Source organism: Strongylocentrotus purpuratus, unplaced genomic scaffold, assembly GCF_000002235.5.
Source record: "Strongylocentrotus purpuratus isolate Spur 01 unplaced genomic scaffold, Spur_5.0 spur5_scaffold_4, whole genome shotgun sequence".
Classification (NCBI taxonomy): domain Eukaryota; kingdom Metazoa; phylum Echinodermata; class Echinoidea; order Camarodonta; family Strongylocentrotidae; genus Strongylocentrotus; species Strongylocentrotus purpuratus.
Genome location: NW_022145610.1, coordinates 3,782,569 through 3,804,053, shown reverse-complemented (window position 1 = coordinate 3,804,053; position 21,485 = coordinate 3,782,569). Strand labels below are relative to the sequence as shown.

The 21,485-nt window shown below is 37.6% G+C and overlaps 1 protein-coding gene across 1 annotated transcript; it reads right to left on the bottom strand.

Moving 5' to 3' along the window:
• Positions 1 to 562: 562 nt before the first annotated feature.
• LOC582465 (fibropellin-1) lies at positions 563 to 20,047 on the bottom strand. Its single transcript, XM_011682418.2, has 11 exons — positions 19,843 to 20,047; positions 11,185 to 11,307; positions 9,317 to 9,679; positions 8,620 to 8,733; positions 7,678 to 7,791; positions 6,759 to 6,872; positions 5,850 to 5,963; positions 5,231 to 5,344; positions 4,481 to 4,609; positions 3,527 to 3,725; positions 563 to 2,165 (listed from the first exon to the last, which is right to left on the bottom strand). Exons 1-11 carry the CDS (start codon positions 19,910 to 19,912, stop codon positions 2,105 to 2,107), a joined length of 1,515 nt encoding a protein of 504 aa, XP_011680720.2. The 5' UTR covers positions 19,913 to 20,047; the 3' UTR covers positions 563 to 2,104.
• Positions 20,048 to 21,485: the final 1,438 nt, after the last annotated feature.

Sequence of the window (21,485 nt, the reverse complement as noted above, 5' to 3'; positions counted from 1 at the left end):
ATAAAATTGACGATATCGTGAATTTTATCGCATATTTTTCACGATTTAGTCTATTCGCGATGTCCCTTCAGGGCCACCATACTATAGGATTAAATTGAATTAGTAGAACACGGGGCTACAGGCTTTTAGCGGCAAAATTCGATTGCAATAAAGTTTTAAAGTTTAGTTTGATAGGTTAAACTGCAAACGAGTGTCGCCACGGGGGGGGGGGGGTGGGGGCAATTTGCTTGCCATAAATATTATTATTTGAGACAGCTTGCAATATAAAACGGAATCGTGTCTTCTTCTCGACATATTAACTTCCTCACACATACTCTCTCTCTCTCTCACTCTCTCTCTCACTCTCTCTCTCTCACACACACACTTACACTCTCTCTCTCACACACACACACACACACACTCTCTCTCTCTCTTTCTTTTTCTCTCTCCTCAATTGATAGGGAGACACATGACCCTATCCCCCCCCCCCCCCCCTCCGCATAACACATTAGATCAGGTGCATTTCCCGACATCAGAAACGATTAAAATACAATAAATTCATAACTTAACATAGTCTTGAAAATGAGAAAATTAAATTTCTTTATTTCGAATATTTCCCGTAGCTATGAAAGACGTTTATTTTCTAGACGTTCATGTAAAATAGTACTGTTTCCTTTCTATAAGGTCATATGACCTAACAGACCCTGCACAAACCTGGAATAGAAAACATGTATATATTTTGTTTCTAAAGAAGACATTTAGAAGACATATACTGTATACTTGATAATAAAAGACTTACTTAAAGGAAATTGACATAAGCCTGATATGCACAGTAAGAGAGAGAGAGAAATAGAGGGGGCAGAGAGACAGAGAGAGACACACACACACATACAGGGAGAGAGAGAGAGAGAGAGAGAGAAAGAAGAAAGATGAAAAGATGGACGAAGACAAACACTGATTGTAAAGATACGCTTCATGAATCATGTACATGTATACCCGATGAAACCAAAAAGTATTAAAAAAATAACTTTAAACTCATCAAATCTTTTAGAATTATATCCAGTAAAGCTTTTCAGGTGCAATAATTATTTCTAAGAGTTGCAATGAAATTATTATGAAAAGTTCTCTGAAATATTCTTTTTTGATTCTCCGAATTAAATTTCAAATATTAATAATCACCACATACCACAAAAAATATATAACCATTTTCTCATCAAGATCTACGAAAGGCATTAATAAAAGACAGGATTCTACTTTAGTTTATTAGAATTGATTTCTGTTCAAGATACCCATTTCCCCTTTAAAAGTAAATACAAATAGCGAACAGACTGAGTAAAAAAAAATGTTTTATTAAGTGTTTACAGAAACACAATACTCTGGATTATTTGAACCAACGAGAATGGTCGCACTCTTAAAAAGCAGTGCATAAATGACGCCATGTAGAAAGGGTCATCATAATTGAAAATAGGTTTCTGAGATTTTAGGGCAGCACCAGAATTTAAATATTTAACCAATTGCTCTAAGGCGAATGAATGCCATCAATGTTTGCAGGGAAATGTTTAATGTCTAAAAAGTAACGTGAGAGCTGCAATTTGTTTGGAAAGAGTTTTATTTACAAGATGGATGACATGGATGACAATTGATAACCACCCTTTCCCCGACCGGGTCACCATACATCCTTCTCTTCCTTACCGAGCACCACAGAGGCATACATATAAAGAAAAAAACTTTGAGTGATGTCCTCTTGGTTGCTTATCCCTCTTATTTGCCTATCAAAAGTCCACATCCAACAAATAACATACATATAAATGTATGTAAATGATTCTGTGAAACATCTATACAATTGCGAAAAATTCAGAATTTTCGCCCTTGAGGAATCGTATACAGGCATCGAGTAATATTGTTTTTCTTTGATAAAAGAAATGTTTAGCAGACCAATATATATCAGACGTACGGACAAATGAAGAACGTGCATTTTACGATGTATCTTTTGTAGGAAGATAGCGGGAATGTTTTGAACCTTTGATGAAAGTTCGAGGGTAATTAACCAAGAGGACCTTGCTTAAAGGTTGTTTATACGTGGGCTAACAAAAACTGTGAATTAATAATTGGTCCTGTTCCTGGACTAGATGCCCTCACGAGGAGCCTGGCTCTGTTTGTAGCGAGTCCATCGGTCTTGCCCGATACTGTGTAAACAAAACAAACAAGTAAACAAACACACACAACAAGGTTATACAAAGCAAATATGTGGATGTGATGGTGAAAAAGCACGGATATGGAGAAGTCTTGAAATCACATTCATGGAATTATAAAATGCGATAATCGTAACAAGTGATTTTCCTTGTATTTAAATGGGAGCGCTCACGAGGCGTAAAAGTTTTGCTCATCGTAGCGCTCCAGTTCTGTTTGAAATAAGTTTCTCCTTTTTATACATGTACACTTAATTTCTAGATATGTATATATCAAGTTAACATACTAGTGATATAATATATATATATTATGTGCTTTTTCAGGATCGCTTGCGTATACGCAAGCGATCCTGAAAAAGCACATAATATACTACATGTAAGTATACATGTACTTCAATTCAGAATTGAATACATACAAATGAAGTAAGAAAGCAAATACAATTTCCCTCTGCAAAAATATCTAACTTCTTACTACCGACACCACTATGGTGGGAGACTATGTAATTCGATCCTTCATAGCTATTTCACGTTTTTTAAGATAAAGAAATGATAAACAGAAACTTATGGGGAAACGATTTTACCAAGATTTATTTAGTGTTACAAGGTATTTTACGTTTTTTCTGATGAATACAACCATTATAGGATCAGATCATACGCCTGCTGTAACATGAAAATATTTTAGAATATCGTTTCTTGCGCACGAAAATCTAAAACATCAACATCACATTGGAATCACTCTGCGTACTTAGCCAATTTTGTGGTTCAACTTGCAGACAAAAAAATTGTTACCGAAAATTCCTAAGACCTTTGCCAATTGATTTATCGAATAAATATGCTTTTCTATTTGAGATAAAGACTTTTTGTAGAAAGAGCGATTTGAAATTTATATTATTGCAAGATAAAATTGAAATTTATTCAAAATCGTATTAAATTGAATCGTATTTTAATGAAAAATGCAGTAGGGATTTTATCATACGGCATAGCCCGGGATACGCCAATGGTGACGGTGGCTAGTCACAAATTACTTGGTGACGCGATCGAAAAGATTTTCGAAGAATCAACTCATACATTCAAATAGTTTGCACATCAGTAATTGAAACATGCGAAAAATGTAGTACAGTCGAAATCTAAATGTGATTTCTACGGGCAATATAATGAGGTATAAGAACTGTATGTTGTGTTTTTCTAGACAAGTCATGCTACTCTCCGCCCAGGTAGAAAATGGAGACCCAATATGCTTTGAATGCTAGTTACTTTGTTACGATATGAGCCGTTTATAAACAGCCATGAATTATATTATTAAATTGATTTCTCGAAAGTGTTTACAATCTGTATTTTTCAATATGAACTTTTCTTACCTTGTAGCCTTCTTGATATCGACGCAGGTTGAGACCCGTTGAGTGTTGGTCCAGGTAGTGTAGAGAACCTCTTCTCCACCACATAGGTGACACTGTCCAGACCAACTGCTCGTAGACTTGCCGTTGTCAGTAGTCACGACGAACCCGAAGGAAGGAAAGTCACAGGCCTGGTCGGCATATCCCACCATCACATTCGGGGCTGGAATATGAAAGCATAATTTTTTGTTTTTATCGATCTCTGTCTTCTTAACGATGAAATTGATATTTTCAACTCATTTCATAGTAATTTCATTTCCAGGAACACAACTTCAAACGATAACATAAATAGACAATGGGAGCATACACAGATGAATACTACAACTACTACTAATGATAAGAAACAACAACAACAACAAAAACAACCAATGCCTGGGGACTGCCCAAAATAAATGTACATTCCGGTTTAAGGCCTCTCATAGCATTGTTTGTTTTTCATAAGGGTTTCATTACTCTGGATAAGTAAATAATGTTGCGAGAAAAAGAAGTACTTATATTGGCACTCCTAATACTAAAAAAAAACAATTGGTTTTTCAGACATCTTGTTTCAAACAGAAATTTTGAAGAAATTTACATGCAATATTTCACAAATGTTTTAAAACTTATGTTGCACCAGGGATATGTGAGTTATATTGAATAATAAATAACCATGATATTTAGGGCTATCGTATACATATTCTTCATCAGATCCAATATACAAAAGTGATAGGGACCTCTCACATTGCATTCAACCTTGAATATTCTAAAATTTTGCTAACGTACCAGTATAGAGACCAATGTATTCACTGAGTATCAAACCAAACGAAACGGGACTGATTGTCAATCAATCAATCAATCAATCAGTCAAATCAACCAAACAAATCAACTGGGTATTAGGTAGTATTCAATCTAGAATATTCCCAAATCCTTCTAACTTACCCATATAGCCAGTAAGAAGGCCAATGTTGCTGGAGTAGTGACCGAGTATCATACCCGTTGAGGTAAGAGTGACAGTTACACGGTCGTTGCATTCGTTGTACCATTCACCCTCAAGATCACAGAATCCAACTGTTTGAAATCATTTAAGAGAATTGAAATCAGTCGAAAGGATACTTTAAAAAAATTGATTCCGAAGGTTCATATTTCTAGAGGTCTGTCATTTTGAAAGAGCATTACTACGTAATTTTGTTATTCCGACCATACCAAAGATTGGTAATATTGAAAATGAAATTGAGTACTTAGTCCTGAGAATGAAATGGGCGCGTAATTCCCCCAAAATTAAAAGTTCATAATTCCATTATTGTAACAGAACCCTGTATTTTTTTTCTCGGAATTACGAACTTTCAGAATGATGAACCAATTCACTTTCGAAATTATGGACCCTATTTCAGTTGAGAGTTACATTTTGCGAAATAATGATACGAGAAGCTGTCCCTTGGTCTATAAACTAGTTAAGAAGAATTGTAGCGGAATGTTTTTAGATGTTTTTGAAGAATCCAAGTCCGTACTATTTCTTATAAATGCAGGGCGTGGGGCAACGGATTTGAATGATTTTAAGCCAGTCTGTTTTCGGGATTTGGGAGTAAGACGAGAAGGAGCTGGATCGAATTGAATGTGACATGCTCTGCTGCTCAAAGATTGAAGGGGTGTACATAAGAAATGTAGTTGACATAGATATAAAGAACAAACCTTCTTCGCAGTTGATTCCAGAGAAACCTTGTCGGCATTGACAGGTATACAGGGCAATTCCATTGATACAAGTAGCTCCATTCTGACAAGGAAGACTGGTACACTCGTTAATATCTGCAGAAAGATTGTGAGAAAGAGAGGGAGAGCGAGAGAGGGGAGAAAGAGAAGATGGGACAGAGAGAGAGAGAGAGAGAGAGAGAAATGGGAAAGAAAGAGAGGGATAGAGAGAGAGAGAGAGAGATAGAGAGAGATAGAGAGAAATAGAGAGAGTGAGAGGGAATAGAGAGGGGAAGTGAACGAGGAAGAGATACATGCAGAGAGGGTAGAAGTATAGAAATAATGAGAGAGAGAGGGAGAGAGAGAGAGAGAGGCAGAGACAAAAAGGAAAGAAACAGAAAGACACAAAGACAGAATATTTTAAGATGTTCAAATAATGTTATACTTTTTAGCAGAGTTTTCCAATCATCACAAAATTTATGAAGGATCAACATTATACAATGACAACAACACGTATGAATCCCCTAAGTCACATATTTGTGTTATTTTTAATGAAAAAAAAAGAATTCTACTGATGCCGATGATGGGAATCCAAGCGTAACTGGTTTATTCTTGTACGTACCTATTTCGCAATTCACTCCGGCGAAACCTGGGGCGCATTCACATACGTAATCCAACCCAGCGTTGGTACACGTTGCTCCGTTATAACATGGCGAACTTCCACATGGGTCCAGGGCTAAAATGGAAAGACAAAAAGCCCTCATGCAAACATAAAATTGAAAGCAAATCTATGATAAAAACAACCAAAATCCACACTACGGACACTACCTCCCCGACAACTACTTCGAGGAAAACTACTCCTAGACATCGTCGACATTGTCGGCCTCTTAGGTTGTCGTTTCGTTACTATTTTGTAAATGTCGGTCTCGTGGGCTGACGGTCTTCTCAGACGACGCGAAAGGGTACATGGGGGTTAACTCACTTTTGTTGCCACTCTTTTCACTAATATCTTGCCCATTTCAATATCAAGTAAGTATGTATTAACATCGATGTCATGATAGAGCGCTCAACTGGTCCTGTAGACTCTTCATGTTGTACAATGTCATGCCATTATCTTGTTTTTCATTGATGTCCTTCTTCTACCTCTTCTTCTTCTCCTTCTTTTTCTTCTCCTTCTCCTTCTTCTTCTCCTTCTCCTTCTTCTTCTTCTTCTTCTTCTTCTTCTCCTACTTCTCCTTCTCCTTCTTCTTCTTCTTCTTCTTCTCTTTCTTCTTCATTTTCTTCTTCTTCTTCTTCTCTTTCTTCTTCATTTTCTTCTTCTTCTTCTCTTTCTTCTTCTTCTTCTTCTTCTTCTTCTCTTTCTTCTTCATTTTCTTCTTCTTCTTCTTCTCTTTCTTTCTTTACAATGAATTGTATTGCTCCTTGGACATTTGTAAATATGTTACTTCTTTTCTGTTTCTATTTTCCTGAATTAGACTTTCTAATGTCAGTGTTTACAGGAGCTTCATCATGTACAAGTTTGAATACTTACAGATCTGGCAAGTTTCTCCGGTATACTGTGATGCACACTGACACGACCATTGATTAATTCCGTCAATACAGGTGGCTCCATTAAGGCAGGGCATACTCAGACACTCGTTGATATCTGAACAAAAAAAAAGATTAAAATTAGTCATATAAAAATTAAACAAGGATCGGGAATTAAACAGACTGACTTTCTTGATAAATGATGAGGCAATGGTTATAGTGAGTTTTTTTCACCACGATACCTAGCCTTAACTGTTACATTAACCATGTTAAAATAAACAGAATAAACTAGTTTATCCATGCATTCAACGTATTAATGTTTCTCTGCCAAACCCATAAATCTGGTAAGCACAATGGCATATGTATGGAAGGACTTCACGTTTTATAAATAAATATCAGTTGTTACTATGTCGGGCCAGCCTCTGAAAAAATCACTCTATAAACTCAAATGATAAATTACCATTAATAGGGGCCATGGAGTGCCCACCTTTTCGGAATTGATGATTAACACTTTGAACATTCTGGATCCATTACTATTAAGATTGAATCTAGCATGTTAAAATTATTAATCTGACATTTTGAAAAAGTTGTCACTTTCCGGCTCTTTTAAAGCCCCATTGCACTACTTGTAGCTAATTGCGCCCTCTATATAGCAAACAATGCCTAATCCGTGACCATTGGTCTCCCATGGTCCCCTTTTTTCCTTATGTTAATTGAGAGCTGATTTGATTAGATAACCACCTGTCAGTGACCATGCAGGGAGCTCTAATCCTTCCTGGCCAAACTAGAGCAGATAGGCTTTAAATGGTGATCTGACATTTTAGTTTCTAGAGTATAGTTATGACGAAATATAAAAAGCCAGAACCCCAGAGCAATGGTTGCCGCAGGAAATGCCTGGACACCGACGGACAAGAAGGACCTACTAGTTTGGCAGTTCACGTCGGTCCATCCGGCCACACAGTCACACGTGTACCCGAAGTTGTCTGCCGTACAAGTGCCTCCATTCACACACGGGTTGCTGTTGCAGAAATCAAGCTCTGTGGGATATGAGATCATGAATAACTATTGAGAAAGAATGATAAATCAATCGAAACTAGAAAAAAGGGGCTTAAAACGGGAATTCGTACCTGATATTGAGTTGGTTTGTTACGAGTAGAAACTAAAAGATACGGATTAGTGAAAGTCTGATAAAAATCCGATAACAAATAACTTGGTTATCGAATTTCAAAGGTGTAATCGGCCGAACGCAAATTGGAAAGTCTGTGACCTATACATATAGTTTTAATCACCTTACCCATTCGCTTTGTAAAGAAAATACTATAATTTTTCGTGCCATAAATTTCCATAGAGAATGTGCATTATATGTACATGCGGCGGAGGCTAGCACTATGTCAGAATGCTAGCATCCATCCTTTCTGTGGTATTAATAAAAAAAGTATTCAAATGTGATTAAGTATACTGATCAAAAACCTAACAGGCTGTTTTAAATTGTTACTGCGTCATTGTAAGGTTCGCACAATTCAAAATGTACTGGACAAGGCTATTGAACTTTCCCAATACGTCAGTCACACTACCAAAGAGGAACGAAACCGACCGAACTGAATGCATGTGGGTAATGAAAACTTCTGTTCAGTTTTGACTCAGTCTGGTTTCGCTTTGGTTTCGGTCTCGTTGATGTGACTGAGGTATTAGAGACTTTTAGATTTGTCGAACGACAACGTGGATTGCTACGATCGACGTCCTTGTAATGCACTGCCTTGAATGGACGTCACACATATTAGTCCACACAAATCTAAAAGTCCCTATTGAGAGGATTGTTCGTACGGTGTTAATAAACACTAATGTGTTGTGTTAGCGGTACATACTAATTTCACAAAGATCGCCAGTATATCCGGCAGGGCAATTGCATTCAAAGGCGTTCGTCAAGTCAATACAAGTGCCACCATTTTGACAGGGTTCCAACACGCAATCCAAGGTTTCTATGAGAAAAAATGGAGATAATGGCAGCCGTATCAATTAATATTATTATCATTATTATCATGATCAATCGTATCAATATCGTATCGATAGTAGTAGTAGTAGTAGTAGTAGTAATATTATTATCATTATTATTATTCGAAGAGTAGTAGTAGTCGTAGTAGTAGTAGTAGTAGTAGAAATATAGTATTAGTAGTAGTAGTATAGTAGTAGTTGTAGCAGTAATAGTAGCTGTAGTAGAAGTAGTAGAAGTAGAAGTAGTAGTGGGATTAATAGGAGTAATAGGAGTAATAGTAGTAGTAGTAATAGTAGCAGTAGTAGCAGCAGCAGCAGCAGTAGTAGTAGTAGTAGTAGTAGTAGTAGTAGTAGTAGTAATAGTGGTGGTGGTTAGCAGCCTGGGAACCCCGTATCATAAAACCTGATATAACGAAAATTATAATATAATTATTAGCTACTAAAATCATTGTAATTGATTGGCTGTGAGAAAATCTGATATTGAAATATGACACTTTCTATTGACAAAACGTTTTATAAAATAGGGCCCAGATCAAATGACTGATTGGAAGGAAAAAAAGACCAACTAACCTGCCAAAACTCTGAACGAGTAACCAGGGCTCATAACATTTTTGTCAGTATTGACACTTATCCATGCTCGTGATCCGCTGATGGTTACGATGTTATTGGGAAAATCCGGATTGTTGATCGGGGATCTGCTATTGTCAAGGATTTCGATGTCGGCGATGTTTGTCCTGGATTCATCAACCGTCGGACCAGAACCGATAACCACCTCGTCTTTGGCTGTTTCGACGTCGAAGCTGAGGAACTCGATTTCGATGTAAGCAGCGTTGGGGATAGCGACGAGGTAAAAACAGTTAGCCCGATGGGGGAGGTTGTTATATGTCCGTACCTGGTTTGTCTCGTAGATGTGGCCACCGGGACAAATAACAGCTGTAGAATGATAGAAAAATGTTTTTACTACTACCTCGATGATAAAATAGCATGATATAAAAATTAAAAAAAAACCCGTGAGGGTGCTAGTAATACAAACAGTTCGACACCCGAGGCAATGGCAGGGAGGGGGATTTCGACTGTTTCGAAGGTACAAGTATAAGGGAGTTTACAGATAGCACATGGTACAAATGACCCCAAATATCCACAGATCTTTTACACATGGAGAAGTTCCACTTTGAGTATATTAGAATAATAACTGCCAAAGTCCTAGATGTGCTTCATGAATACCTTTTGTTTGCCCTCTTGAAAAGAATACTTCCACCTGCGTATCATAGAATGTACCGTTGGTGCATTCTTGAATAATATTACATAACTTTCATGCGCGCATATCCAATATTCATCTCTGTGAGTTTTACCTTTTTGGTACAAATGACCTTTATCTGCCCATGCGCAGATTGTATCTGTAAACTCCCTTATTATATGAACACCCGAACATATTTCATGTATTACTTGTTCTATAAAATGGTAACGAGGATCCTTGTCATTTGATAAATCACCTTCATCATTAAATTTCATAGATCTCGAGAGAACTGAATGATTAAAACAAATACAAAGTAGATATTAATCAAAGTAGATACATATTTTTTTCTCATTTTACGCATGAATCTGGTATAATTATCCCGAGGGCTTTAAATCAAAAGTTAAGGAGCCAAAACAGCTAAATGTGGGCAATAAAGAAATTAAACAGTGAAAATAATAACCCAAAGTAATAGAAATGCTTCATGAACAGCTTTTGTTCCCCCTTTTGAAAAAGAACAGTTCCTCTTCGGTATGAGATAGAATGCACCCTTTTTGCGCAGATTCATTATTATTATATAATTTTCGTGATCATGTAGTGAGTATTCATATCTGTGGGTTGTAATATTTGGCACTAAACGTGTTTGTTCTACTCAAGTGCAGTACAGTAGTACAAAGGATAAGGGCCGTTTCTAGAAACCGTCATAAGTCTAACTTCTTGGACATCCCATTGAAACATGTATGTATTTACGCGTTACTATGGTATGGTATGGTGTTTATTGAATCATGCATCGCAGTTACATATACTGAATTGCACATGGATATACATTGCATTTTACAAACGAGAGTACAATGTAAAACAGTAACATTTACATAAGTATAAGTACACGTATTATGTCACATGTTTATCCTAAATTTTGTACCAAATGTAAACCAAAAGCAAAAATACGAAGGAAAATATGTAGAGAAAAGAGGTTAAAGAGGGAAAGGGAGAGAGAGAGAGAGAGATAGAGGAAAGAGGGAGAGGAGGGGAGATGGAAGGAAAGTAAGAAAAAGAGAAAGAAAGGATAAGAGACAGAGAGATATAGTGAAGAAAGGGAAAGAGCAGGAAATATAGAAAGATGGAGAAAGAGAGAAAAAAAAAAGAGAGAGAGAGGATGGGAAGTCCAGGAACTTAAAATTGGTTTTGACCACTGGGTACTTACCTCCCGTCAGTATGTTGCAGTCAGGGCCGTAATAAAATGGCGCACTCGTTTCTGGGCACTGGCATATGTATTGGTCAATCGAAGCTTCACACGTCCCCCTCTCACATGGATCGGGATTGCATCCTGTCATACAAAGAAGTAAGAGAAAATTTAGTAGATCACGAGAATAAGGTTAAAGAGACGGAAGAATTGTGGTACTTTGGCCTTATTATGTAGAGAATGATGACAGTATTGAAATAATCATTAAACAAGGGTGTACTGAAAGCCAAAGGAGGCAAGGAACACAGAAGTTTAGATAGATGGACTGATGAAATCAGAGAGTTAACAGGGCTATCATTCGTCTCTATCAGGCCATCGTATAGCTCAAGACAAAATACTCTGGAGAACCATCATCAACAGGGTCACAAACGCTCAGCTATGACTCAAAGACCTAGTTGATGATGAACTGTGGTAACGATTTTTTTTTTAAATTGTGAGCTTTCTCTTTTTTGTAATGTCATTTTGAAGGAAAGTCGTATTAGAACCCCCCCCCCCCTGAAAAGAACTGCTCTTCAAATGCCATCGTACGTATTCAAACTATGACACACTAAAACTGAGGCGTTTGGATGGAAGAAACAGTCGAGCCAATACAAGTTTTTCTGTGTGCAGTGCATGCAATTTTCATTCGTTCATCCAGATTGGGTCAATTTCTCATCAATATGATGATTCCGCAATGGATAACAGGAGGCTGTGTCGCTTACATTATTTAAGCCTGAATTATGAAAGGATCTTTTGACGAAGTTGCTGTGCCAAAGGCAGTTCATAGTACCTACTGCCAGCAAAGTCCTATTAGGATTTGAAATTATTGAGCCGTAAACACAATGAAGTCTTTACGAGTAATGTAGTGAACAGAAAAAAAAGAATATATTCGTGTAATTTGAAAGCTAAGTAATCACTAAACTAATCACTAGTATATGTCTAAACGCACGTTTACATTATGACGCAGTAAACCGCCGCAAGCCGCCGCAGTTGTATGTCTTTTTAACATGTAAATGAATGGCAACTGCACGCAACAAAAGTCCTGTGCGTATTACTGAGCTCTGTGTTTATAATGCCTATGTCACATTTGCTCTACGGCTAGGATATGCGGCCGTACGGCCCCGAAATCGAGAGATACTTGCGGTGGCCTCAGGATCACCTTAAGGCGTATCCCTTATCTTTACAGGCCGTACGGGTCGCCGTGGGATTATAACGCGGAGTTATAACTCTTTTCATTTCTATGTTCGCCTTAGCGATTAAACACGTCGTAGCCATGCCGTAGAACGGTTTTACGGCAACCGTACGTCGGGCGTGCGGTAGCCTTGCGTTTTATATACTCGAGGGGTGAAGCGGTAGCATCAGTCTGGCCGCATGGTCGCCGTATGGTCCCCCTTCAGCCGCCTTGCGGGCACCTAGTGGCTACCTTGCGTCTGCCTTAGTATTTTTGTCAAAAAGCTACGGCCGCCACAGGGAAGCCCTAAGGCGACCGTGCGTCATTACTTCAACGGCAAATTCAAATTCAAAATACGCAGTGCGGCTACCCTAACATAAGTGACCGCTACCGTATGTGACCGTGGGAATGCTGCGGCGGTTCTTTAATTGCTATTGGCCGTAGATATTTTAGACCGCACGGCCGCCGCGGCAAATGTGACCTAGGCATTAGAAACAGACGACGTTTGAAGGTGGCACGTATTACACTTTGCGCCACCATAAATAACCGCCGCGGTTTTACCGCTTCATGTCTGAAGGAAGCTTAATACCCGTAATATTGCTGTCGACACATTTATGATGGCTGGTTGCAAATCTGAAATGGTAAGGACTTCTTCTATCAGTGGTTGTCAGCTCATGAAATGGAGCTCTTCTTTGATGTAGCTATATAAGGCGTACCCAACACAAGCCTATCCATTTACACCTTCTTCCTGAACCACGGCAGGAAGACCAGCCGAGTTATGCCTGATGCGGCTGAATACGGACAATCCACCCGCTTTCTTTGGGTTTTTATACATTCATATTGTCTTTTTATGAAACGGGAAAAAAATACTGATACTACTTCCTCCTTCAGTTTAAACTGTCAACATACTCTTAATATTGTGTATGTCCTTATCCTTATTATTTTAGTTTCATATGAAAAAATAGTATATGGAAGAAAAAATGCTACTTTGAACTGAACACAAATGGCGATGATTCTTTTAGACAGGATTTGCTCTTTGGGGGGAATGGTGTCTGACATCCCCACCATACCATTTACAATATTCTTATGACGCTAAAGTCGGGGATAACATTTTTATTATGAGCTACTGAAATTCTTACATTTCGTTGGATACGAGCAGATTTGTCATAGATCTAGAGCAGATGTTATTGATAACAAAGTTCAAAGCGGGACTGGACTACTTGTAGCTACTTATGCCCTCTATAGTTATAACAAACAACCACCTGTCAGTGACCACGCAGGGAGGTCTAATCCCTCCTGGCCAAACTAGTGCAGATATGCTTTAAAGAAACAGGTCGCAGGTTAGTTTAAACGCAACTTCTTATGCAATAGAGCCATATTTAAATAGCTTTCTTACAATCTCTTCCTTTTTCAACTGACACTTAAAGGCCTCAATCACTATTTAGAAATTGCTTTAGGCATTAATATTAGGAATATTTCTATGACAAAACAACACTTCTATAAAGTCAGCATACCATCTGGCATCCATATTTTAACAATTTAAGGTCCTACAATGATATGATAATCATAGTGATTTGGAACGTCGCTATTCGATCTACTAAACAACATGGCTATAATTTTCTCAATCGGTCAGGGTCACATGATGTTTCTTCCTCTGTTTTCTTTTATTCTGCGGGGGAAAAACAGTTTAAGAATTTTATTTTTGAGTATTCATGTGCGTACTAAACTATAGCAGATTTCCTTTGGGTCAAAGGCCACTGGAGGTTTTGTAGGCATACCGTTTGTGTCCCTGCTTTTGTATAAGTCACTGAAGAAAATAACGCAACCGTTTCAGTAATCAATTCATACCTACTCAAACCGTTGGGTGAACAACGTCAGCAAGTCCAGCCCAGTCAATCAAATATTGACAAAAATAAATATGACATATTGAATTCACCTTGAACTCGTATTTATGTACCAATATTTGAACATGCCAGTGTCCGATTATATTGGCATTAGAAGCTTAAAATATTTGGATTTTCTGTTAACCACCACTGTGGTCACATTATCAGAATTAGATAAGTCTTCATTTTTGTGCTAACAAAATTCTAAATCTGTTTTGTGACAATGCTATTTTAACGTGAAGAATTCATCTTGAAAAAAAAACATTGCTCCTAATTTAGAACTAAATTTTGCATGCTTTCAAGAGAATAAATAGAAAACTAGACTTTAATTCGTCACTTAGACGAATTAGGTGATACGTATGATAATGGTTTACATAACGAATAATGCATTACACGATATATTATTTTGCTTCTCCCATTCATATGCTTCTCCCATTATGATCTATTCATATGTCAAGATTAAATTGTGTCTCCTTGATCATCATAGATCTAGGGAAGATAGATTGAAACAATATATGACCTTTGACCCTGTGCAGTAACCAGTTACACATTTGACTCTAATTTACATCATGAAGAACACCTTTTGACGATTTTATCTTATTCAAAGAAATGAAAATGTAATTGATAAATGATTAGCATCATTATGATAATGATGATCGTGATGATCATGATCATGATCATGAGCGCGATCATGACATCTTATTGAAAAAATGAGGGTTGATTTAGATAGCATATAGTCTCAGCTATAACATACTCAAAAATCAACAAAATCCAAGCAGAAATAACGGCGATATTGCTCGCAAAAGACAGGAATGTAGACTCCAGATTTGAGAAAAAGTCATCTCCCATAGGGATTACACGCAAAAAGTAATGGATTAAGTGAAAATAGGGTAATAATAAAGTAAAAAGGGTTATTTATGACATTATTTGCAAATCTACGTGTTTAAATAATCAAAGGAGATGGTACAGTGAAGGTCAAAAGGAAAAAAAAGTGAAAAAAAAAGTGTTGGAGACACCCGGACTCGAACCAGGGATCTCGAGGTTGGAAGTCAAGTGCGTTACCGATATACCAAAACATCTCCCATAGCGATTACACGTAAACAGGAATGGAATTCAGAAATCCTACTTTGCAAGTGAAATATGAGCATGATCCCGGCATCTAATCGAAAAATAAAGGCAACACTTTTGATAGCTCATTGTCTCAGCTACAACATATCCGAAGCTCAGCGAAAACAAAGCTAAAACAACGGAGATTTTGCTCGCGAAAGACAGGAGTGTAGAATCCAGTTTTGAGAAAAAGTCATGTCCCATAGAGAATACACGCAAAATGCGAAAAATTGACATGCCTCCTTAAATCGCAAAAATACACCATGATACTTTTGTCAAAAATAAAAATTGTGAATATTACATTTGTAGAAAATTGTCTCAGCTAGAACATATCAAAATTAAAAAGAAAATTGATCCATATTTACAGAGATACAATAAATTTTCAAAAAATATGCTGACGTCATAATATGCAAATTAAAATTTTCAGTTTGGAGGCCGTTATGATGACGTCATGAGTTAATTGAGGATCAAATGAGACATGAAATCATATCTCCGACTCATAATCTATCCAAATATGACAAAATATTAGGAGTTTCTATCTATTCTAAAGAGTTACAATGAATTTTATATAGGCATGTTTTTGCCCATGTATTGTGGATAAAGATAACGCAAATCCGCGCGTGCTGTCAACTTTGACGGACGCTCCTTGCGTTAATAAAAGGTGAACAAATTATCAAAATGCTTGGAAAAATGTACCAAATATGATGACAGAAAAAAATCGGCGATTCTATGTTGCAAAATGCCAGTACGCGCGAAAACGCGCGCGCATGCGCGTGTGCGTATTTTTTTTACCAAATGCTTTATATGGCCTGAAACGTATGCAAAAAAAATTTGGGATGATTTAGAGTATTTTTAATTTTTGCGCGGGCGTAAACGCGCGGACGAGCGCGCACGCGCGCATTTACGCACGTTTATTGACCTCAACTTGACCGGACGGATATTGATCTTAATCATGATAAATATGAATGAAAAATTACTATTCGTTATAAAGATATGATCATTAGTTGATTTTCACAAAATGGCGCCTGGATGACGTCACGATAACTTTGAGTCTTTGAAAATTCACGCAGTTCTAAGTTAGACTAAGATCTATCATCATTGAAAGATTCATAACGATGGCTTCATTCAGTCTTGAGATATCCTGCGAACAAATTCGAGGAAGAATAATAATAAATAAATAAATAAATAAATAAATAAATAAAAATCTTGACGAAATCAAAAGGTGATACGTCTACGTACGTATCACCTAACAAGCCGGGGGTGGGTTATGAATATTGAGGTTCTTAAAAAAACATTATCGAACGGAGAACCATTTTGCATTTGTTTAAAAGTGTCAAGGTATAGTGGTTCATTCACTTGACTTTCAATCCAAGGGTTGAGGGTTCGAATCCCAGCCCGGCACGTAAGACTTTCTTTACCCAGGTATAATTGGGTACCCGATATGCCAGGGTGCAACATATTTGGCCTCCAGCTTTGACCCAGGGGAGTGTTTCTCAAAGACTAAGATCGACTTTAATTTGGACTTGAATTTGGCAGGCCGTTCATGCCATTGGTTGCTCTCATTATTGGTCTCTCAATTATGATCTTTAGATAATATTTTTCCTTTCAATAATGAACTATCAAAAAACGAGTAAATTCTGTAGATTTGTGACCATAATTTATATGTCCCTTGAGAAACCAATACCAGGAACTAGTGAAACACCCCCAAGGTATTATAAGTTGGAGCGCTAGGAGCCTGTCACATGTCGGCGCGGCGTGATTGGCACGTACGCTATTCAAGAAGCCCCATTATAGTTATTTACTGACACTTGAAAACACTTATTAAAGGTTCAAACGTGCGATTTCGAGAACCTTTTTTTTCCTCTAAAATTGTGCCTTCCTGATTATTCTAAAGCGACCATGTTATTTCATTTATTTAGAATTGGATAGGCTTATTGTTTTAGAGTTCCAATTCGTCATCATGGCATTCCGCTTGTTTTCGCCAAATGGATTCTTTCTCTGCCTTCCATTTTGGTTGGTTGTTCTTTGCTCAACTGAAACGTTTCGTTGGTTTGCTCTTTTATGTCACCCTCTGTTTACTTTTCATGGTCGGATTGATATGATTTTTTTTTTTATGCAGACTATTATTTTCCAATTCTAATGAATGATTTTCTAGATAGTGGTTTCGCTTTAAAGAGCAGATTACCACACAATCAATGGCGGATTCTCACTTGATCGTCTCATTGACTCATTAACAGTTTGTTCAGTGACAACTGACGAATCCAGACCTTGACCTGAGAAGCAGGGTTGGCCGGTTAATACCAGGCGCCAAATACCGCCTAGCAAATTTTTGGCAAAACGAGAAATACTCAAAAAATTGTATTTTAATTAATAAAAAACCTTAGGATGTTTACATTATTGAGCTAGAATCATTTAAAAAACCCAAAACGCAATGAAAAGGTGATTTGATTTAAGGGTTATACCACAGCTTGAAATGATGAATGGACACGGTATGGCCTTCAGGCTATGTATTGGCAAGTACCACAGTTGAAAAGGGCAGTGGGAAAAACAATTTTTATTTTTCAATTCAAGCAAATTACATTAAAATCTCAACAAATGTTTGACTTAACCGAAATTCTTATAATAAAATTATATAGTGTACACACTCTATAAATATTCAAGTACTATTTTGAACTAAACAGTACTATCTTTTAAGTACAGGAATTGTCTTTTATCACAATTGTCTGCATCACTTGTAGGATTGTAAGATTCCACAAAATAGAATTCATTAAAAAAAACTTTTTTTCACATTGCCAATGTCTATGAAAATATGTTTTTTATAGGTTAAGTTATATACATGCAATACAGATTAATATAATTTATCAAGCATTGCCTGATCAATTAGGTCATACATGTATGGTCACCTGTTTTTCCCAATATTGTCAAAGAAGCCTGGCCATTCACATGTTTGTACTTCACCAGAATTCATATCCAAATGTCAGCTGACTTAGAATACTTCGATTAATATTTGTTTTGTATTATATAGTTTGTCACTCATGTGCTGCCATGGGATTGACAGCACATGGGGAAGCAAGCAACAGAAGGTGATCCAGCATGTCTTTAATCTATGTCTTTATATCATGAATAAGATGTTTTTTTTTTTAAATCTAAGCTGTAGGAAACCCACAAACTTCAAACAAGCACGAAACAGTAAAATATATTACATGGAATATAATCAGAATTGCTGTGTTTTATTTTCACATTATACAGTTTCAATTGTACACGTACGAGCATGTCCCAGTACCCCCTCCCCCTCCGTACATGTATTTCCCGCGGAATAGCCAACCCTGCTCAGGACGGGCAAAATATCTGAACATTCAATGAAACAACTTGTTCAAGGGCTATGGTTTGCGTTACGGAGGTGAGGGGGGGGGGGGGGGGGGCTGGGTTATATTACATCCCCCATTATATAGACCTTTTTCTGCTTTTAAGAAGGAAATCTGAATATGATGGATGGAAAGAGTCAGATCCTAACAAATGATTACCTAAAAACGCATTTTTTCCTGCCTTTTGTTGCATGTTTGGAAGTCTGTCAGGAGGGAAATTGCCCCCTTGCCCTCTTTCAAATACGTTGATGAAATAGATCTTTGTTAAGACGAAGAGTGGGTAAATCTGTCTTCGAACGTTAAGCTTTGAACATTGATGTACACTCATTTGGGATTATCTTCTGATTCCAGAATAATTTATCAATACTTAAAAATATTATATGCAAATCGCGATTATTTTGTATTGTACTAACTAGGCCTATACTTACATAAATAATGCACAATTACCACCACACTTCCTTTACTACTCCTCCTCCTCCTCCTCCTTCAACTACATGTAGTACTATTAGGCCTACTACTACTGTTAAAATCAATGATAGTCCTTTTGTAGTAATCGTCATCACTCGTCATCATCGACATCATCTTCATCATCATCATCATCATCATCTTCATCATCATCATCATCGTCGTCGTCATCATCATCATCATCATCATCATTCGTTTTAGTAAAGCTCAACAAGTTTTTATATTATGACAAGATATATGTAGGACATTCATTTAATTCCTGGGTCGAGAGAGACAACTGCCAATAATCACGATCAAGTATAGACACGGTTTAACTTGTAGATTAGAGCCCTAAACCCTAAATCGGGAGTCAAGTAAATGGATGACATGTGCTTCAAGCCTAACTGCGTGGAATCTACTACAATCTGTATTCGTTCCTTCTATTTGCTTATACACACCTTTAACTTCATAGTCCTTTTCTTGTTGTATTTTGTAAGATTGTCAATATTTTGTTCCCCCCCCCCCTCCCTCCCAAACGGTCGGACACAGCAGCCTTGATGATCTAGGTTCACTTACAGTTTACCAAAACCTTCTCCCATCTCCTGTCTATTAAAGGAAAGGGAGATCATGATATGCTAGGAAGCTAAGTGATGTTTAAATTGACACTTACCATCAAGTTGGGCTGAAACTCCGCCTAACAGACAGGCCACAACTGCCAGGGCAATCTTCAAATACTGCATTTTTATGCCTTCTCTTTGATGCCTTCTCCACAGATCAGAGGAAAATATACCGAAAAACAGGCAATTGTACTTGGCGTACGACTAATCACCGAATGCAGGGCAGACCGCGGAGTACATGTATTGAGACACACCTGTATTGCTACCCTTCTGCCGCACCCTCTTCTAGTTTCTCCCTATACGTTCCGCGCAACGGTCTTTGATTGGTCGAGTCTCCGTCGCGACTGAATATTACACCAATCATAGCTCAACTCCTAGATACTTGCAAAAGCTCCATCGTCAGCTGCGGTCGACGTTTATTCAATACCATTTTTTTGTTCTTCTTTCACTGAATCAAGGCAATTCGGCGTGAAGCTATTGTTAAGATCCTATCTAATATTATCTTCTGTGTAAGGGTTGAGGGATTTGATGTTTGATAGAGAGAGGGGTATTGAATATTATTCATTGGGGTCAAATATTTTTCGGTTCGTGTAAAATTGAACAAAAAAGGTGAAATATTTGAACTTAGTGAACAGTGCGGAGGCAGCAAAATAGGTAATCAAAAGGAATTTATGTTGATCGTTATGTACCATGAAAAGAAAACCCTACTTGCTCCAAGGAAGGTCTTTTTGGTGATAAAATTGCTAGGGTATTTTGCCATTATGTGGGCTAGAAGATACATGTAGATACAATATATAATATGTCCAAATGATTGTCTGATCAACAATTTTCAAGGTGACTTGTTGTCAGAAAGATTGTGGGTTTCAGCAAATATCAGTTGATTCAGTCTCTTTTACAAAACAATAAATATCATAAATATTTGGCGTTTCCTGTATCTGGAAGGGTGTCTCTTCCCGTGGGGAGGGGGGGGGGGGGAGGCTAGGTGGACCAGTACACCGGGGTATTCCCCTGCTCTTCAACGAATAGTTCAGTGGGTTCTTAACATGCAAATGTGGTGAGTCTTCTCTACACATGTCCCCCATTTATCATCCTATCCGAGGGAAAAGTGTGTTTCCACTGTAACCAAGCCTGCGTCTATGAAACAGATACGGAGCACGTCAACTCATAACTAAGGCTTCAGTCATCCGCCTGGGTTGGACTCCAACCCAAGATCTTTGGTTCGACAGACAGACGCTTTACCGACTGAGCCAACCCGCCTCCTCAAATGATGTAAATCAAATCAAGTTATAAAAATCGCCAAGTTTGGGTTTTCATTAAAATACAAGTAGTTACACAAGAAGTTTCAAAACAAAAAATAAATAGTTGAAAATCCTTCCCAAGCATACAAAAGGAGAAACATTCCACAAATTTGGACTATGATCAATGTTAAGTACGAGACTTGAGATTTGTCATGTTTATGCATGCAGAGCCAGAGGTGTGCTAACTTTGTAACACTAGGGACTTTTAGATTCGCACGAAGACAATAGGTCTATGCTACGATCGACGTCCTTTTAATGCACTGCCTTGAATGGGCGTCACACGTATCAGTCCACGCAAATTTAAAAGTCCCTAATATATGAGTTAACGCCCCTCTAGGATCAAAAGAACAACAACCAACAAACACACGGACCCACACGAACCAAACAAAATATCTAAA

Bases quoted from the DNA above. Each gene is read 5' to 3' on its own strand.
- LOC582465 (XM_011682418.2), bottom strand. From the start codon at position 19,912: ATGCAGTATTTGAAGATTGCCCTGGCAGTTGTGGCCTGTCTGTTAGGC. The intron at 11,308-19,842 runs GTAAGTGTCAAT...TTTGTATGACAG, and splicing joins AGTTTCAGCCCAACTTGATG to GATGCAATCCCGATCCATGT. The intron at 5,345-5,849 runs GTACGTACAAGA...ATCTTTCTGCAG, and splicing joins CGGAGTGAATTGCGAAATAG to ATATTAACGAGTGTACCAGT.